Below are 20,278 nucleotides of genomic sequence, written 5' to 3'. Positions count from 1 at the left end.
ACACAATCTGGCACTGACTGGGACTCTGAGCCAGGTAGATATACTACTGGGAGTTGATTAGTCAAATGGACTTCAGGTGTGCAGATGATGAGGCGATTAGGAGGTCACGCCCACATCACAAGAGACAGACAGGCACAGAAACACATGGAAGGCAGGAGGAGAAGAAGGCCATATCCTGAATAAAGATTATATAAAACATCAAAACCTCTGCAGATATAAGATGAGAGATTCATCTTGTACAGGAAACCTTTTGATTCTTTTTACAATGTCTGAACATTTTTCCAACACATGCTTTGATGCATCTTCAGGTCCGACTGGCGTAGTGAAAATAGAGTCTTGTGGGTTATTCTGAGTCACTACTATATATGACTGTAAAAGATGATTCTGGTTTCCCCCATTCCGCCCCCTCAGACATCTGTAGTCTCATCTGCTCGTTGTCTATCTCCATTAAAAGATGTTTTGGACTTAAGATAAAAAAAAAAGACATGAGCTCATTTCCACTCACATTTGTACAATATATCAGTTAACAGTTATGTAGATAAACACACTGACTATGAATACACAATGACAAAAAAGAGCAACACTGAGGAGAAGCAAAAAGTAAACCTAGACTAATTTCAACCTCATTTGACACTCTGAAACTAACATTTATTCAAACTTTATTCTCTAATTATTCATGTTATTATTTCTAATATTAGTACTGTAATGAGCAGCTGTGATGTCCCTCTCTCTGACAACAACTCCATTTAATCCCATGAGATAAGGAAAGTCCCCAAAAGAGAACAGAAAGAAGAACAGAAAGAAGAAGTGTGAATACACATTTGGTGGTTTTGCGGGTTTATTGTCAAATTTCTTTGGGACATTTTAAAAAAAGTAAACATGTGTATGACTTTTGATATTTAGGTAGTCAACAGAAAGTGAGGTCAATGTAGGAAAGTCCAGCCTCATTTGAAGTACCAGAGTAATTCTGTTTAACAAGCTGTGTGAAAAATGAATCATAGTGTAATGTACAATTGCTGCTTTGTATGGACCTTTAGATTTCTGTCAACACTGGCCATGCTGTGCACACTGTATTAATCACACTACAATCTGTATTTATGAAGCTTGCCAGGATTCAACACACACTCTGTGATTTACATCTTCAGGAAATATAACAACACAAGTACAGCACAGTACAATGTTACTCAAGAGGTTACATATTAAATATGTTGAGGCAAACCCCCTACGGTGGCCGAGACCCGCCATAGCTGCAAATAAAAGTAACACTGCAAACAAAAACAAACGCTGCTGCAAATAAAAAGAAACGCTGCTGCAAATAAAAGAAACGCTGCAAATAAAAAGACACACCGCAGCAAATAAAATAAACACCACAGCAAACAAAAAAAAACACCGCAGCATATAATAAAAAAAACGATGCAAATAAAAAAAGACACAACGGAAGTTGATTACCGGGGACTGTTTTTGCCGAAACACCGGAAGAAGAAACAACAACAACAGGACTACGAATTGGAAAACGAACTAGAAAGTAAGTGAAAATGGTAGTGTTTGAGGGTGACTTGTCTCAGACAGACAAGTTGTCTGTTTCAGCCAACATGGGGATAAGGATCGGAACTGCAGACACTTAAAACACGCTGTTCCGCCTACGGGACGGGTCGTAGGTTGGGAGGTAGCCACAAGTCCTTCTGAATGTTTTAAACACCAACCCTTAAACATATTTATTCATGCCGCACATTGTTAGAAAGCATAGGTTGCCCTGATTCATTCAAGACCACTCACGAATTATATTGGTTGCTCACAACCGTAATAGTATTCAGCCACTCAGCTAAAGTAAAAACAGCTATAATCTCTACATACCTTCAAAGTCTTCCCTTTATCCACAACGATCATCTTATGACTCAGGAGTTTCTGTACAGCTCGCCAAGTATCCATTCTTGTGAAATATGAAATCCGTTTCCATAACATCGAAATACTTTCCTCAATATGTCCATGTATTTAGTCCAACACGTAACGTAATAACACAAATAACAAACCATATACGGTCCCTTTTACGTCTTTTCCTGACCTACACGTACAAGCAACAACTTCTTCCGGTGTTTCGGCAAAAACAGTCCCCGGTAATCCACTTCCATTGTGTCTTTTTTTATTTGCATCGTTTTTTTTTATTATATGCTGCCGTGTTTTTTTGTTTGTTTGCTGCGGTGTTTCTTTTATTTGCAGCGGCGTTTTTTTTTGTTTGCTGCGGTGTGTCTTTTTATTTGCAGCGTTTCTTTTATATGCAGCAGCGTTTCTTTTTATTTGCAGCAGCGTTTGCTTTTGTTTGCAGCGTTACTTTTATTTGCAGCTATGGCGGGTCTCGGCCACTTGCCAGGATTCAACACACACTATGTGATTTATATCTTCAGGAAATATAACAAAAGTACAGCACAGTACAATGCTACTCAAGAGGTTACATATTAAATATGTTGACGCAAACCCTATTTAGTAATGACATTTATTTTATTTTCATTGTTATCTTTACTCATGCATTATGATCCTGATCAATCTGATGAATCATCAACATTTTCTAGGTTTGACTGTACTTCAGTGGTGTGTAACAGATTGTTAGACAAATTATAAATATATATATAAATTATACTGCCACTCCACTACATTTAATAATAACAACAATATTAACAACAACAACAACTTTATTTGTATAGCACTTTTCATACAAGAAATGCAGCTCAAAGTGCTTTGCAACTACAGAAAGAAGATTTAATCTCCAAACAATAAGGATCAGTTTTACATTTGTAGCATTCAAATGAAGTCATGCACGATTATCTGTCACTATATGTGCATATTTGGACTGTAGCTAGATGTGGACTTTGAATTGGAACAATACAGACTGAGGATGTTTCACAAGTCCACAAGAATATAGATTAAGAAACACCTCAAATATCCACTGTGACAATGTGGTTTTCTATAGAACCCAAAAGCAGATGCAGATACAGTGGTGGGAAAAAGGATTTACTACAAAAAAGGTACAATCTAAGGGTGTAGTTTGAGGCCAGTCACTAGAAGTTTCTCTAGGAGTTTCCCTAGAGGTTTGAGCTTACAGTTACCACAAGAAGCAGCAGAAACAATCTGACGATGAATCTTGAGAAGCCCAGTGTTTCTCTACTTTGGCTGATGAGGTAGATGGAAGGAAGGTGTGCAATACAGAGGCAGCTCCACTTACTTAGGGAAAACCCCGCTCAGCCAATGGAAGAAAACCTAAAACAAATGTACAGTCATTTTCTATCTCAGGCATTCATTCTCCTGCTTCATTAAGTATGTTCTAAGACATGAGTCAATTTCCACCCACATTATTATAATACATCATACATATCTATATCACTGAATCACTCTGACAGTTAACAGTTATGTAGATAAACAGACTGACTATGAATACACAATGAGTCATGAAGAGTAAAGTGCATCAGAATCAGCTTCATGTATAAATAACACATTAGTTAGAGATATAGAGACAGAAAGGAACTTAACTGTCAAAATAAACAGAGAGAAGACAGATTAAACCATTTCCTAAAGAACCAATTAATAAACAATATGTAACAGTGAATTATGAAATGATCAATCTTTGATTGGTTACTTAAACATCTTGATCTCAGGGTCCCTGTGTTCTAGTCTGAAGGATTTAAGAACATTTATGTATTATTTATTTATAGATTTTGTCTGTATAGATTCTTTAAGCTCTGTGTATCCTCTTAATGTCAATAAATTATTACCATATAAACTGTGAGACTCTGATATCACAACAAGACAGATACTGAGTTGAAAGTTGAAATTACCTGTTCTTATGTTTGAGCAGGAAAACGATGGCAATGACGACTACAGTAAAACTAAAGACCACTGCTGTGACCAAAGTAATATCTATGAGAAAAAGAAGAAGAAATGTGACATTGAGCACTAAACATTCATAAAGATACTGCAGTTTAAATGTGAATTTAGATTTGAGATAACTTTAAAGTTAACTTACTCTTATCAGATCCATATTCATCATCAAAGCCTGAAAAATTAAACCCAAACATCAGATTTATAAAGTAATGATTCATTTATTTATATCAGTGGTTTGTGAAGTGTTTCTCACCATCATCAGATAATAGTTTGACTGCAGGAATCATTTTAAACACCTGAATTTCAGGGACTGAGAGCAGTCGTACTGCACATCCAACCTGTGTGTCGTTTCCACGGAAACCAGACAGCACAGCTGTAGTGGTAACAGTGACTGTAGTGTTGGTGTTGGTAACACTGACTGTGCTGCTGTTAGAGAAGTAGAGGTCTTGTTGTGGGACATTCAGAGTTACTGTGGGAGCAGGACGACCTGTGGCCGAGCAGGACACAACTGTCTCTTCACCAGAGTTTGATTCTCTGATTTGTAGAATGGGTTCATGTAACTCTGCAAAGATACAACATTAAAGAAATACTGTTTCAAATGAAACCATGTCTTACAGACATCAGCTTTGACATGAAACTTTATGTCTAGTAAATTAGCTTGTTTGGCCTAAAAAGAATCACCTGTTACTGGTGATGCAGCATCTGTCACATTAATGCTGTTTCAGTTTTCTATCGATCATAATGAAAATAAGTTTCAGGCCTTGTCCTCACCATAGAGATGGAGGCAGGTTCTTCCTGTCAGAGAACCATCAGGAAACGTGTTAAACAAACAGAGATAGCAGCCTTCATCCTGCTCCATCACCTTCCTGATAACTATGGAGCAGTTCTTCAGTCCAGCATCTTTAAACTCCAGTTTACCCTTAAAACCATCATTCACTGTTTGTCCAAAGTGTTCACTATATGTGGCGATATTCTTCTTCCCCTCAGGTGAATCTTTCTGCCAGGTGACCTGAAGAACATCTTTAGTCTGCATGAGCTGACAGCTGAGATGAACATCTTCTCCTACTTTTACCATCACAGTCTGCTGTGTTTGAATCACAGTTGATAGACCTGCATGGAGGCAAAGAAATATGCAAGCTGCAGGTAAAGCACAAAACTTTATTACTGAGACTGAATGATGTTAAAAGTGAAAAATAATGAGTCACTTTAACCACTTAACAGACGCTCCTGTTTTTTATGTTGTTAGCCTAAACGACATGCCCAAGTTGTGAGCAGCACAGATCCCACATAGTTTGAGACTCAGAGATGTGTCTGGTATCATTGGAAAGGAAACACTCAGGATTCTTGTAAAAGTGTCTGTGTGATTCTGTGACTTACTGACAAAGAGTGGCAGAGGTTACAATGATGGTGTTGTTTACTCGCCCATAGGTTTGCCTTTACAATGACATGTGTACAGACATTCAGGTACCTCTCAGCGAGATATAGACACAATGAGGCCACAGCCACAGGTCTTGGCTTCATGCAGTCCAAATTTGGAGTCAAAAGACCAAAAGATTAATTTTTCAGAATTATTTTTCAACAGGTATGTCCATGCGTTTTCCTCAGGTCCTTTTTGGAGACTCCAAATGGACACTTGGTTACCAAAGCTGTATAACCGCAATCAAACACCTATAACTTCACATCCCCTTTGCCTACAATCAAAATCTTGGTCTCTAATGAAAGCTGACGCCATATTATTATTATTAATATTATTATTAATATTATTATTACATATAACCATATTTTTTTGTTTGGCCATATCTATCTATCTATCTGTTTATTTTGGTATAAGTCATATGTCAAGTCGAAGAAGAACCAACCGTGTACCAAAATGCCGAGTGCGTAATGATATTATGTTTCAACTCTTTTACGCACAGGGCGCACGCCGGTTACGCTTGGAGTTTGTTTATGGACAGTCAAACGTAATAGCTTAGTGTCATACACCGTTGGAAACCTCTGACTATTGGCTAAAACGTTATCAACTTCATTTCACCGAATATTTCCATAGGCTAGAACAGCAGTCAATCAAAGCCATGTCGTCATTGTTGTCGGTCACATGTCCTCATTGGCTTTGGAGACATGTAGCCTACTGCCTAATCCTAAACACCGATTGGCTTGTGTGTGGTGTCGTCAGAAGCAGAAGAGGCTCACGGTCGTAAACATCTAGTCACGTGTACTCTGAGATGGACAGGAAATGACGTAAACGGACCGTATATGGTTTGTTATTTGTGTTATTACGTTACGTGTTGGACTAAATACATGGACATATTGAGGAAAGTATTTCGGTTTTATGGAAACGGATTTCATATTTCACAAGAATGGATATTTGGCGAGCTGTACAGAAAGTGCTGAGTCATAAGATGATCGTTGTGGATAAAGGGAAGACTTTGAAGGTATGTAGCATTATAGCTTTTCTTACTTAGCTCAGGGGCTAGCCGAGCTAATCACTAATACTATTACGGCTGTGAGCAACCATATAAGTCGTGAGTGGTCTTGAATGAATCAGGACAATCTAAGCTTTCCAACGATGTACGGCATGAATATATATGTTTAAGGGTTGGTGTTTAAAACATCCAGAAGAACTTGTGGCTACCTCCCAACTTCCGGTCCGTCCCGTAGACGGAACAGCGTGCGTTAAGTGGTTAAACTTCAAACTAAGTCATAAATGTGACACTGGTTGGTTGTGGTGAACACAGAGGTTGGATATAAATATATAATAATATACATAGATATAATAACAAATATAATACTCTATGAAACATTTGCCTTATTCCCTGGCTTTTTACATATACTGTAGCTGTTTGAAGCTCCAGAAATAAAGATAAAGTGCTGAATATATCAATCTAAAAGAAATGCTGATTTGACAGGTTTTCAAAATATGAGGCATGAGTACATGTGTCTTGGATCTTAGATTTTAGCTTAATTCACTGTTATTTCTCTATATCAAGTTTTAAAAGTAAACAAAAAAATTATGAGTCTAATTTGGTTTTAAATTCTTTAAACATTTTCAGGTCTTCTGTTACCCTTTAACTTGGCACTTTCATACACAGTCCCTAAACATCCATTTATTATGTTCACAACTAACAGGCAACATACAAATATGAATAAGCTTAAACTTCCAGTCACATTAAATTAAAAGAAAAAGTTTTTAAAAATGCTTATGGGATTTTCAATCAAATATATTTGTCCTTATAAACATTTTGAATGAAGATGACTTTATAAAAAATGCTATATAATCATGTAGTCTTTTTAAGGAGACAGAAAAACATACAGGACTATAAACAAAGGCTGTACTCTTTCCTGTTAGCTATTAATAAAGCTGCCACAATGAAAAGAGGTTTGTCTCTCACCTTTCAACAGAAAACTGATCAGCATAAGGACCTTCAACATCTTCTTCCACTGATGTACACATAATACTGTCAGTTCAGCAGCTGCATGCCTGTACAGTACCGAAAGAGGTTGATCTGTTCCAGTCCAACAACCTTTCATTTCATATTTACTCTGTACTGAAACAGAAATCTTAGGTACTTCACAGGTTTATGTCCATGTGATGTTTTTAAGTTTTTAACTTCTCCTCCACTACATTTCAGAGGGGAATGTTGAACTACATTTATTTGGCAGCTTTAGTTACTTTTCATATGAATATTTAACACAATAGATACTATAACAAGCTTTTAAAATCCCACAGATCTGCCTCCTCCATCCATCTCTCTGTCCCCCAGTATCATTATTATTATTTATTAAGTCTGATCCATTTCTAACCCTGGTCGTGACGTCACCCCGTACCCTCCACTACCCCTCTCTTCACACTGGACATCCAGTTGTTTTCATGCTGTCCCCTTCATACAACCTGTGGCCATCTACTGTGAGCTCTGGTATCTTTGGGGAGTTTCCACGTGGGCTGAAAGCATGGGTAGGTTTCTTTTTCTGTTGTTTTTATCTGTGCAAAAAAATGACTCAACTTACGATCATTGTGTTAGTTTCTTGCTCTTTTAATGTCTTGCGGTATATAGAGACTTCTGCTGGTTACGTGCGCTCTGCATAACTCGCGGTGTGGTTTTCTTTCATTTGCATCCCTAATAATCAGTTTAAAGGCTCAAACGTACCTCAGTCTGTTCACGGATCAATTTTACACTCTGGATCATCTCCAAACCATTTGGGTCAGTTTTAGATTTGCCCCATTCAAATGAGCTCGTGCGCGATTATATGTGCGTGTGAGTGCCTCCACATGTGCGCTGGATTATTTCACACTGATTGATGCCAAACTGTTACAGCAGCAGAGATATATGTGTGTTTCAGTGTGTACAGAAACGAAAATATGTGTCTCTTTCTTTCTTTCTTTCTTTCTTTCTTTTTTCTTTGTGTGTGTGTGTGTGGTCTGTCATAAGCTACTTTTGGGGACATATTTCAGATCTATTAGGACCAGTTAATTGGGCACAGCGTGTCTTAGTGGGGACAAAAGGCTTGTCCCCAATTGGGGAAAAGTTGATTTTTGGGTCAGTGGTTATGGTTAGGGTAAGTCTCCAAGAAATGAACGCAAGTCTGTGTAATGTCCCCAAAAGTGACCATTGTCTGAATGTGTGTGTGTGTGTGTGTGTGTGTGTGTGTGTGTGTGTGTGTGTGTGTGTGTGTGTGTGTGTGTGTGTGTGTGTGTGTGTGCGCGTGTGTGTGTGTGCGCATGCAGTTCAACCACAGATGAGCAGATTTCAGTCATTTCAGGATATCATCAAGCACCCACACAAACACACACCTCTCACGTGCAAGGTGAAAATGTGAGATCACCTGATTGTACATTTAGCATGAGGCTTTTACCTCATCCTGCCCATGTCAACTCCTCATGTGAGAGAGTTGATGTTGATTGGATTAAGAGGATTATACAGGCTGGACAAGCTTCATAACACGGAAGACACCTATTGTTCTTGTGTAAACGTGGACATGTGCTGCACATTTGTTGGCTGAAATTTGCCAAAGTGCACTTTAAAACCACTGATGAGTCAACTTGATTGACTCAGAACACCTACAACACATATTACATTGATCCAAATAGTCACCATTTCACTTTACTGTGCAAAATGCCCCATCATGTCAGCTCTTTATTGTAATTTTGGCTGATTGTGTCTAAACAAAGATGCAAGAGAAAACTTATTGAGGTGATGAGATTGAGAGATTTTTTTAAACATAGAGTAGATTTGCTTTATCTGTGTGGATTTAAGGTCAGCCGAATGACACCCACAGGCCTCTACCAGTTCAAATGAGAACATAATAACAAACAAGTAAAAGGGAAAGGACATAAAAACAAGGTTATACTCAATGTTTAGTATACAGTATTAATTCATGGGTGCATAGATAGATGTTGACATTAATAACAGCTTTAAATGCTAAGAAAAGTAGAACAAACCACAGTCTGGAGTTATGTTTCACCACAAAAGTAACACTAAATAAAAATGAAAACAAGCTAAACTTTTCCACAAGTTGAAATCATGTGTGGATGTGATCATGTCACTGGTTTCCACTTTGTTCTGGAGGAAATAATCAGGCCAGAATATCTTGGCAGACATGCAGTATTGTCTCCCTTTTACTGGCGGTTGACCTGAAACCAGTAGCCCTCATTTTGATCTCATTAGGACTTTGAGACAAAGCTACCAACCTTTTTTTCCCATCAAGCATTTCTATGTCAGTCCATGACTTCTCTCCCTGCCCTCGTCCTCTAGCACTCTCTCTCTCTCCCTCTCTCTCTCCCTCTCTTTCTTTGTCTGTCTGTCTTTCTCCCATTCACAACATCTGTTTCCAATAAGGCAGCAGGCCTGTTTATCGCCTTCAGGCCGGTGAGAAGTTGAGAACAGACAGGATGTAGCTGAGTGACATGATTTACTGCGATGGGGAGCTGGAGTCATTTTTCTCCAGGAAGCCGTTGTAAACTTCTCTTCTTTCAGCTCCCCCCTCCCGCTTTGTTATCCCTGTCCACCAACCCAGAAATGCTACTTCCATGTCATCATCGTCAGCATCATCGTACTTGTCTTTCATCTGCTCCTCTCATCATCTCCCCGCTCATTGTCTTCATCATTATTCCTTTCCCTCTCCCCCCCACTCCAGCCCGCCGTGGTCCTCCTTCGTGAATTCGCTCTTTGTGCTCTTTTGCTGCAGTTCTTCTCCAGCTCGGGCTGTATGTGAACACTCATATCCTCTTGCATCCTCCTCTGTGGATTTGCAATGAACTGATCTGCAGAGTGGATAGTGAATGTAACAGCCGCCGAGCAGGCAGACTTCAAAGACTGCAGATTTTAAAGAATTGTTTTATTCTAAAAGGAATAAATGATCACTGGGCTGGGGGGGAAAAGGAGAAAGTGGAACGATCCACTGACCTGATTAGCATACCAACACTTATATTACAGCAATACTGTGATAATAATAGTCTGAGAATAGCTGAACATAAGCCACACCACAATTACTGTGTTTTCATCAGTATGTTGAGTTTGCAAGTTTATGAAAGCTTCTATTTTTAGACTGAAGCTGCTGAAACTGAAATTCTGCAAAAGCATTTGCTCAAGTCTTATAGTTAACCAGTAAAACTGTACAAGTGAATGACTTTTACATATTTTAGTTGAGATTATATATATTGCTGTGTATTTATTTCACAATGCAGGAAATGGCAGATGAGATAACACACTGGGAAATGAATAATCAGTCATCAAAACCCTCAGGCTCAAACTTTAGTGTTTTCAGTGTTTTTATTCAAATGAAAGTGATCAATGAAATCTGAAGGTTGCAGACTTAAGTAAGTGCTGGCATAAGTGTTAATCTTTTTACCATAAGAGTAGGAAATGGGGAGTAGGAAATTTGGAATTGGCAGCCTCAAGCGTGTCATGATCCTGACTGAAAGCCTAAATATGACAGAGAAACAGTGTTAATGTTGTGCATGCCATCAGCAAACAAGGATGCATCAATAGAACATCTATTTTGATCATCAAAATATCATTTAAGTTATTTTTTTAAATCTAAAGTACCAAAAATTAGCTGGTTTCAGCTGCAGGATTTAATACTTCCCTTTGTCATACATGATAATAAGCAGAGTATGTTTGGGTTTAGGACAAAAAACAATTTATGAAAATGCCATCTTTTAATCTGGGAAATTATAACAGGCTGTTTTCTGACATTTATTAGACAAAAAGTTCATGAGAAAATAACCTCACTTTATTTATCATCTCAATAAACAGTTTCCTAATGAGTATATGGTCTCAGTTGCTACTTTCAAGTCTTCTTCAACACAGCTTGATGTTCAAGTTGCTCCAGCTCCAGGCTCTCATCCAAATATGGTCACTTTTCATCACTCCTGACTAAACTGGAGGCTTCAAAATGGAAGTCCATAAACCAATGAGTATCCCACAGTGACTACTGTCATTATTTTATACACTCTATGGTTGGAGCCCTACTCAGGATTGTTCGTCGTTTCATTCAACTGTGTAAGGGAAAGTAAGCCTAGTATTTGGTGGGCAAGCGCATTATCTCTGTAGCCAATAGGACAATAGTTCACACAGTTCATTCACTCCGACAGAGAAAGGGTTAAAAAAAGCTGGATGGTACAACAGAGCTAAGAAGCTAAAACGGCTTGCTCCACTGTGGATTTTGTGGCTTTCTACGCCCTCAAAGGTCACCATGACAAGAGAGCTTGTTGTTTGTCAATGGACTTTTTGAGAATATACTCCCCCCCCATGAGTGATTCAAGCTGAATGAATTGTTTTCACTGTGTTTGCAATTTTAAATGTTTGCATGGCGTTTAAGTTTCATAACAGAAAAATCTGTCAAACCACTGTGGAACAAGGGCAGGTACGTGTATATATAGGCTACTGAGGGGTTGATTAGGGGATTGGCAGCAGCTGTGCAGGTGGGTTGCTGGGCAGGTGATAACGAGAGACAACTACTGGACAGAGAGGCAATAGCAGAGCCTGGAATGACAAATAACATAAGTTAAAGGTGCAGAGAAGAATTATGAAATGGCCGTCGCCCTGACAGATAAGAGCAGGCGACTGATTCATCATATTAGACAGGTTTAGAGTGTTTTCAGCCTCTCAGTTTCTCTCAGCTAAAGAAGATTTCCGACATGAATCACCTCTTATAGCAATTTGGAGAATGTCATCTTTGCTTTCATCTAGTGTCACTTCAGTTGGCATCATTCTCTGAGTTGAAAAGAAATGGTTTTGTCTCCAAACTCTCCAGCATCTGGATTTCATCTTTCAGCCAGTCTCAGAATTGATTTTATGGTCTTGCTGATCACTTTTAGGGCGCAATGGATCTAGTACTAAATTATATATCACATACACTGACCCCATTAGGTCCAGCAGTTTGTTTTTGCCAGAACTGAGTTGTTATTTTGCATCAATACAATTGCTGTTGAGTGTTTTTTTAACCTTTTGCATGTTGGTTTTTATTCATTTTTAAAAGGCGTTCTTTAATTTCAGCTTCACATCTTTGTATTGCATTATTGTGCAGTCAACTTTTGCCCTTTCTGAGGCCTACTGGAGACAAAAAAAGAGCTTGAAACATTGCTTCTTTTTCAGCATCTATACTCTTTCTATACACACCCACCTCCCATCCCTCGTATCAGCTTTTATATTTAGGCTACAGTCTTTTTCTTGTGCTGCATGTCAAGCATTTTAAGCTCAGCCCAACGGCTACTCGGATGTGTCGGAGTTGTTCGTCGTCGAAAAGACCTGTTGCCATGGTGATGCAGCGATGCACAAAGCTCCGAGGCGGGCGTCACCTCAGATCCCGGCACATGAGAACAGTCATACATCTGATCACAGGAACCCACACAGGCAGAAAATAGACACAATATAAAAATATATGCGCACATGACCCACAGACAGCAGGGGATTGACACTCTGCCCCACCTCCCCTGCTGCTCCGCCACCTCTGCATTGATGATGATGATGATGATGAAGATGATGAACCCACCCATCTTTGCATTTCCTCTTCGTGGTGACTCATGGCTTGCTTCCATACTGTAGATGGAAGCAGCTCTTTTCCACCATTGCTGCCGGCATGAGCTGCAACCTAGTACAGTAGGTTACAGGTGCAGCAGCGTCTGAGTCACATGACTCGTAGAGGTCACATGATGCAACATGGCATTCTGAGAGGGGATGGAGCGGAGGTATATAGATATATGTATGTGAGTGCGTTTGGCATTGGGACGTGGTGTGTGTGTGTGTGTGTGTGTGTGTGTGCAGTTGGTTGGATGACAATGTAATAACATGTGGAGCAGACTGTGGACAAAATCTGGGCCAGTGGGATTAGCGGCTCGTCGGATAAATTGCTGGACAGAGGGGGTGGTGGGGGGATGGGTGTGTGGGTGTGTGTGAGTGTGTGTGGAGGTGTGTGGAGGTTAAGCCATCCGTACCGACATGAGTCAGATATGGTAAATAAGGTGGGATATATCAGAGATGCGCCCTCACTTTGATTTGATCCCTGTACACAGCTCTCGTAGGGACAGAGTGTTCAGCCAGGCGATTTGTGTGTGTGTGTGTGTGTGTGTGTGTGTGTGTGTGTGTAAGAGAGAGAGAGAGAGACATTTTCAGTGAAATCATTACACATTAAAGCAAAATTTTGCAATGACCAGGAAATTCAGCGAGCACACAGAGGTGCAGGTTTTTAAAGCTGTATAGATGATGACGAATTTGCATTAAAGTTGCTCATTTGCCTGCATCCTGGTTCAACTGTGGGTTGGAGAAAGCGATAGTGAAAGAAGGGGAGAGACTCTTCTTCCAAACATATCCTATTCAGCGTCTTTTCTTTTTTAGAGAATAAGACTTTAAAACTCCTGATCACAATAAGACTGAGCTCAATAAACTTTAAATAAAAGTGGATGTAGTTATGATGTTATTGTGTGTGTTTGTGTGTGTGTGCATACGTTCGAGATGGATTAACCTCAGCATCCGACGGTTCCGTTCAGGGATGAGAGGCAAGCGTCTCCTTGGCGACCGACGGCTGAGGGCGGGGTGGGGGCGAAACTGGGTCATCATCACCACCACAGATTAAGGGCCCGGATCTAGATGCACATCACTTAACACACACACATACACTCACACATATAGATGCACAAACGTATAGACATTGTTTTGCACACAAACAGCAGATAAATCAGAGGTATCCTGTCAGGTGAGCAATGAGATAATGCGAGGTGCACCTTACTCTGCCAAAGGTTTCCCTTTTAGAGGAAGCCAGAAGCCCATTAAAATGGCAAGGATTAGACTAAAGCGACAGCGGGAGGCTCATAAAGCTGTCGCTGAGACAGTGCATGCTTCTGTGTGTGTGCGTGCGTATGTTTGTCTGTGTGTGTGTGTGTGTGTGTGTGTGCGTGTGCGTGTGTGTGTGTAAGTGTGTCTTTGTATGTTTATATTTGCTCAAAGTGATGGCCTGTTTCCAGCATTATTGATAAAACATTTCTATTTGGCTAATGGAGGCAGATACAGTAAATCAATAGCCAAAGAGACAGAAACATACAGGGTGAGGCATGATCAACAAGAAGGCTGGGACATCTAATTTATTGCATGCAAAGAAAAGTTTACTTCGTTTTACAACTTTAAAAAGAAAAAGAAAAGAAAATCGTGCATGTATTTTCAACTTCTGTGTTTCAAGACAGCTACATGGACATGAACAGGTTTCTTTTAGGGTGATGACAGGAATGCTTACTTGTGTAGAAGCTGTTGGATATGCTGTTGTAACACTGACATAAAGCTACAGTATGTTCAGCTTTGACTTTCCTAAAATATTTGGATAAATTCCCACCTGCTGCAGTGAAACCATTAAAAATAACTGACAAAAACTGTCCAATTTTATCTCTTCAAGCCCCTTGTTTCTAAAGCATCCTATTCTCAATGCCCTAGAACTCTGTATTAGATGGAGAAAGACGCAAATAGCTCTGAGCGGAGCAGCAGGGATTTCCCAAGACATGGTACAGCAGATACTGTAGGTCATGACGAGGTCAACCTCAAGGATCAGAGCTCAAAGCCTAACAGTCAGTGTCAGTGTTTGACAAAAGAGATGCATGAAATGGTCTTAAGCAGCATGTCAAGAAGGCAGTTGAGTCAATTCGATGTTGGTGGTGGGCCTGAGTGACACACAGGATACAGAGGAGCAGACTAAAGAAGCAACAGCCAATATCGAAACTACATTAGTGCTGTGTTTCCCTTGTGGGTTTTTTGTTAGCTTCCACCTCTCTAGAAATTAATGCATCTTTGTTAATCCATTGATTGGATGGCTGGGCTTTAATGTAATTTAATATTGACAGACACATTATAAAACTCTGAGGCATGCATTGATGAATTGTAGCACTGGGATCCTCCATTAAACATAACTATGGTTTGGCATACACTTGTTCAGAAGTCTTTTGTATGACATACAGAAAGAAAAACTCTTAGTAGCTGTTGGGATTGGTCACATGAGAAGGCAGAGTTGTCATATATACATGGGAGATGTGATATTATTAAAATACAGGAATAATGGCGTGGTCTCTCCTGGATGGGATTCATAGTGTTGCATTCAGTTGTTCATGTTTAAGATGACAGAAATTGATAGAAACCAATGAAAAAACAGGGTTAGAGCTTGCTCATTTCTTACATCTGCACATCTGGTCAATCACAATATATTGTCCGTTTCAGAAAATGACAGGGTGGAGAAGCAATTCCAGCAGAGTATACTGGCCCCTTAAGAGTCTATTGCTTTGATGCTAACATGCTGAGGTATAACATTTACCATGTTCACAATCTTATTTGACCTGTTACCATGGCAACATTATATAATTAGCACTAAACACAAAGTAGACCTGAGGCTGATGGTAATGTCAGAGGTTATGCCCTATTAACTGCATCCTTGCCTACAGGTACTTACTGGATATTGTTTGTGTGACTGTGGATGGGGTAAGCTGCAAATGAATTGCCCTCTTTGGGATCAATAAAGTTGTCTAAATCTGAATCTTTATTTAGTTATTAATCAAAGTATTAAAGTAATAGAAATTTTGAACTGAAGATTACACTAGAAGGAAAGTCAGATAATTACCAAAATAGTAACAATTCAGCATAGCAACATGATGCATCTTGTTGCTGTGCTGCTCCCATTCACAACTTTATTTATTTAATTTACTTACACCCAACTTTAACTGTCCACACGATTATTCTCCCTCTAATGTTGTCAGACAGCAACACAGAAAGCAACAACAGAAACACACTGGCTGCTTGTCGACAGCTGTAGCCTTGAGCTGCGCTGTCACAGGAGAAGAAAGCATTTTGCTGATGGTGCATCGATAAGAATTCTTTAACGCGGCCGCTCTTCATGGCTATCTTATTAATTTGGTTTCCTGGCTCTTGGCGGGTTCGGGCTGTTACAATGACACATGAAAAAGTTTTTGTCGGAACTGATAGCATCGCTAAAAAGATCTGAATCAGTGAAGCTTACTGTCGGTGTTACACATCTCCGTGACTACAGCAGAGGATGTATCACTCAGAAATCAGCCTGCTCTGATGTTGAGGATGTCACTATCTCGAGAGTCTGCTTTCTTTTCAACCGAAGTTGAAATATATTTGAAGCCAATTATGCTATTTATTACGGAGGTGTCCAGAGATAGACTGTTCTTCTTCTTCTTCTTCTTCTTCTTCTTCTTCTTCTTCTTCTTCTTCTTCTTCTTCTTCTTCTTCTTCTTCTCCTTCTTCTCTCCCATTAACTCCACATATGATGACATGAAGGAGCTGCGATGTCCTCATTACTTTTGAGACGACCCCATTTGGGCTCTACTTCCTCGTCTCTATCTCACTGTAATGAGGGGAGACAAGCATTCGACAGGCACTCATGGCGCTCCCTTTAATGGACGCCAAGAGTTTTTAGCGGACTCAGATAAGAAAGTTTCTGCAGCCGAGCAGGAGAACAGTCCTCACTGAGCTCTCTCTGATGCGTAAAATTGGCCAAGACGACACATGATTCAGCAGAGTCAGTCAATGCACCGTCAACTCTGAACATAAGGCCTCAAAATGCGACAGTTATTTGGCATTTACACACATGAACACAAACAAAACTCAGTTTAAGGTTGGTACAGTCGATTATGTTAGTGGATTTATCTTTTGTGAACTGCTTCCGTCCTTTGTCTGGTCTAAACCTCGCTCTATTGTTACTCATTTCTGGATAATAGACTCCACACAGGCCTAGTCATATGGCTGAAGGGGATTATATATGAATCCACAAACCTTACTCCCACCCCCAAACACACACACACACACACGCACACACACACACACACACACACACAGAGAGTACACGTTCCCTTTATATGTGGAACTGCACAAAGCTAAATCATTTCTCTCTCCATCCAATCCAACGTATAGATTGGAAACGCTGAGTTTTTTCATCAGGGATCCGACCTTTGTCTTGTGCAAATGGAACAGGTTTATGAGGAAATGATGAGTTTTTCCTGATCGCTTCATGAGTATAAACCATCTTCAGTCGGTCAGTGAAGCTGAAGTATGCAATGGTTCTTTGGTCATGTGTTTATAGTAAAAGGAGGGAGGAAAAATATTAAAAAGAAAACAAGAAAAACATGGAAGAAAATGTTAAATATGAAATGAACTGTACAAAAGCGATGGTTCGGCAAAATTTCGTTTTGTTTTAATATGTATAAATACTCTACTTTAATCATTTCTGCATAAATTAGATTTTCCACAAAACAACTTAGTAACTTCTCCTTCTCATTCATTAAAACAATTCAGAATCTATGAATATGCATGATGTCTCCCACTTCACTGTAAAGTCCATTCTCTGTGTTCAGCCTTCAAGTTTCCACATCATACTTGTATAAGCTGCATACTGGACCATGATTGGCTTTGAAAATAGTTGTGATCTAACAAATCCTGCTTATAGGTTCAGCTTCAGCAGCCATGTAGCATCAAACTCTGCACAGTGAAGCTCAAACATGGAACTAAAGTAACAATAAGCAAAACACATTTGAGTGGAGTGGAACTTTAAGAGCTTTACTGTACTGTTGCATGGGTGTAATGCTGATAAGTCGCCTTAAATGCAAAGTTGTAGTGAGTAGACAATGTCTGGTAGCAAACAGGTACTCCATGTGTGTCTTATGAATATTGTGCAGACTGATTTATTAAAAATGCATTTTGTTTGTCTTTGGCCCTGTCTGACAGTTCAGTGTCTGGTTTGTTCTATGTCCCTTTGGTGCTTTTCTGTCTTAAAGAAGAAAAGCGGCAGAGACAAATGGGGACGAGACTATTTGGGGTGCAATTAATGATACAGACCGGTAGAATATATATAAAGTAAGAGCATTGCTAGTTGAGTTGCAGCTGAGTGGTTAGTATAGGTTTAGGCTGAAAAACCCTTTCTGTATCTTATTGCATCTTTTAAGTATTGTATGTCAGTTAAAGAGTTTAAGAGTCTAATTTATAAGGATTTTTTTTGGTAAATGACCAACTAGAGTATGTCTGGATCCAAATGGCATTTACCAACGAAACCAACTTAACATTTTTTCTGTTTTTGCATATTAATTATACCAAATTGCACCAGCCTCTCTAGAAAATGTCTTAAAATTAACTATTAAAACCTGCAAATTGTTACAAAGTTAGTTTAAACATAAAGAATCAGTAAAATCAAGCATTACTGAGATTTCTGACTTTCTGACGTCTCTGAAATGCAGCTTTCTTGTAGTTAAGGGTTTGGGACTGAATCCATGTACTGTGAGCATTATGTCTGCGAATGTGTGTGTGTGTGTGTGTGTGTGTGTGTGTGTGTGTGTGTGTGTGTGTGTGTGCGTGTGTATGTGACAGGGTGATGGTGAAGTGCCAGGGAGCACTGTATCTCATCTTCTGGACAAGTCCTTAATCTGTGTGACCCAGCAAGGGATTATGGGGGTTCTGGGAGGAAAAATGGGAGTTGAAATTCACTCTTGGAGTCTGACAAATTTAGAGTCACTGTGTTTGTGTTTGTGTGGTTTCATGTGTGTGTGTTCGTCATTGTTGTGACAAAGGAAGGCTTTCTCTTCCTGCAGATTAAACATTTAATTGTGCTGTAACACCAACACAAACCACAATTGAGCACCATAGTCAAGACACCATTTTTTTACTATTATTATAAATGTGATAGGACTCCTGGACCATTAATTAATTTCTCATGAAAAGAGTATCAGCCACTGCAATAAATAACATTAAAGCAATGAAAAAACATCCAGCTGAAGCTCACAGTACCGTTATGTAAAATGTTATAACACATTCTGTTTCTGGTCATTGTCCTATATTTAGTGTGTTTGATGCTAATGTGGAGATCGCTTATATAACCAAATCAAATTACTGGTCTGATGATAGGATTCAGCAGTGTACACATTTATGAATTGACATGCAGTGGGTAGGAGAATAGGTAAAATATGCAATTGTCCATCATATCTATAGCTAAACAACTAACACTGTGCCTCTAATGACTGGCCTAAATTCCCTTCTTTCCCTTTGACTGATGTGCTACAGGCTGAGACTATATTGCCAGGTGTAGAGATTCATTCTCTACACAAGATTCATAACAAAACCATAAAACAAATAGTTTATTCATTAATTAATCCATCAAAGGAAAAATTACCTGCAAATATTTGATTATTAGTTCATAATTTATGCCATCTTTTAAGCATAAATACCAATTATTATCAGGTTCTAGGTGCAGAATTGTGAGGCTGTATTGCTTTTTTATGTCTTATAAGTCTTGAAAGTTTGGTTCAGTTTGTAAACTGTAACGTAAGGGTTTTTTTTTTATTTTTTTACATTTTATTGACCAATCACTCAGATTAACCAGTAAAGTAGCTTTTAGTTGCAGCCTCAATCAAACAGAAGTTTCCTCTTATACAGTAGCAGCTACATCTGACATTTTGGCTCTGGAATAAGGATATAAAGAGAAACAGCCATCCTCTGTTTTTGGATCCACACCTTCTCCAACTGTTCAGTGATGGTTCAGAGACTTTAACCTGTTATTCATTGATGCAGTGGATCAGGTTTCATCATGGCTCAGTATCAGAGAGCCATTCAAATGTCAAAAAGTCAGTGTGAGGATTTACCAGCATATGGTGCATAGTGGGTGTTAATTTCAGCCCTCTGGGTGAATGCAGCCACTAAATGTCGTATATGTCATGTTGGCTGTTCTGGTGTCTGATGTCGGGGGGCTGTTTTGTGGGATGAACAAATGAGGGGGTGGTGGGGTCAGTGTCTGCATTGGTGGGGGGTGAGGCAGGGAGGGGGTTCCTGGTTGTGTGGGCTGAGCTTTGTCTGAAACAGAGCCACGTGGGCCTGAATTAAAACCTTATTTAAGAGGATTCAGGACAGATGGCGTCCCATTGTTTCAG

At 39.4% G+C, this 20,278-nt stretch overlaps 1 protein-coding gene across 1 annotated transcript; it reads right to left on the bottom strand.

Moving 5' to 3' along the window:
- Positions 1-3,624: 3,624 nt before the first annotated feature.
- On the bottom strand, positions 3,625-4,948 carry LOC128354031 (OX-2 membrane glycoprotein-like). The gene is made up of 5 exons (XM_053314276.1): positions 4,645-4,948; positions 4,127-4,435; positions 4,016-4,045; positions 3,828-3,909; positions 3,625-3,664 (listed from the first exon to the last, which is right to left on the bottom strand). Exons 1-5 carry the CDS (start codon positions 4,946-4,948, stop codon positions 3,625-3,627), a joined length of 765 nt encoding a protein of 254 aa, XP_053170251.1.
- Between the last annotated feature and the right edge of the window lie 15,330 nt (positions 4,949-20,278).

The sequence above is a fragment of the Scomber japonicus genome, chromosome 24 (genome assembly GCF_027409825.1).
Source record: "Scomber japonicus isolate fScoJap1 chromosome 24, fScoJap1.pri, whole genome shotgun sequence".
NCBI classification, from domain to species: domain Eukaryota; kingdom Metazoa; phylum Chordata; class Actinopteri; order Scombriformes; family Scombridae; genus Scomber; species Scomber japonicus.
This window is presented reverse-complemented; position numbering and strand designations above follow the sequence as displayed.

What these genes read in the sequence shown, in the direction of transcription:
- LOC128354031 (XM_053314276.1), bottom strand. Translation starts at nt 4,948, where the DNA reads ATGGTAAAAGTAGGAGAAGATGTTCATCTCAGCTGTCAGCTCATGCAG. An exon ending in AACCTGCCTCCATCTCTATG is followed by an intron (nt 4,436 to 4,644) that starts GTGAGGACAAGG and finishes GTATCTTTGCAG; the next exon opens with AGTTACATGAACCCATTCTA. An exon ending in CTGCTCAAACATAAGAACAG is followed by an intron (nt 3,665 to 3,827) that starts GTAATTTCAACT and finishes TAAATCCTTCAG; the next exon opens with ACTAGAACACAGGGACCCTG.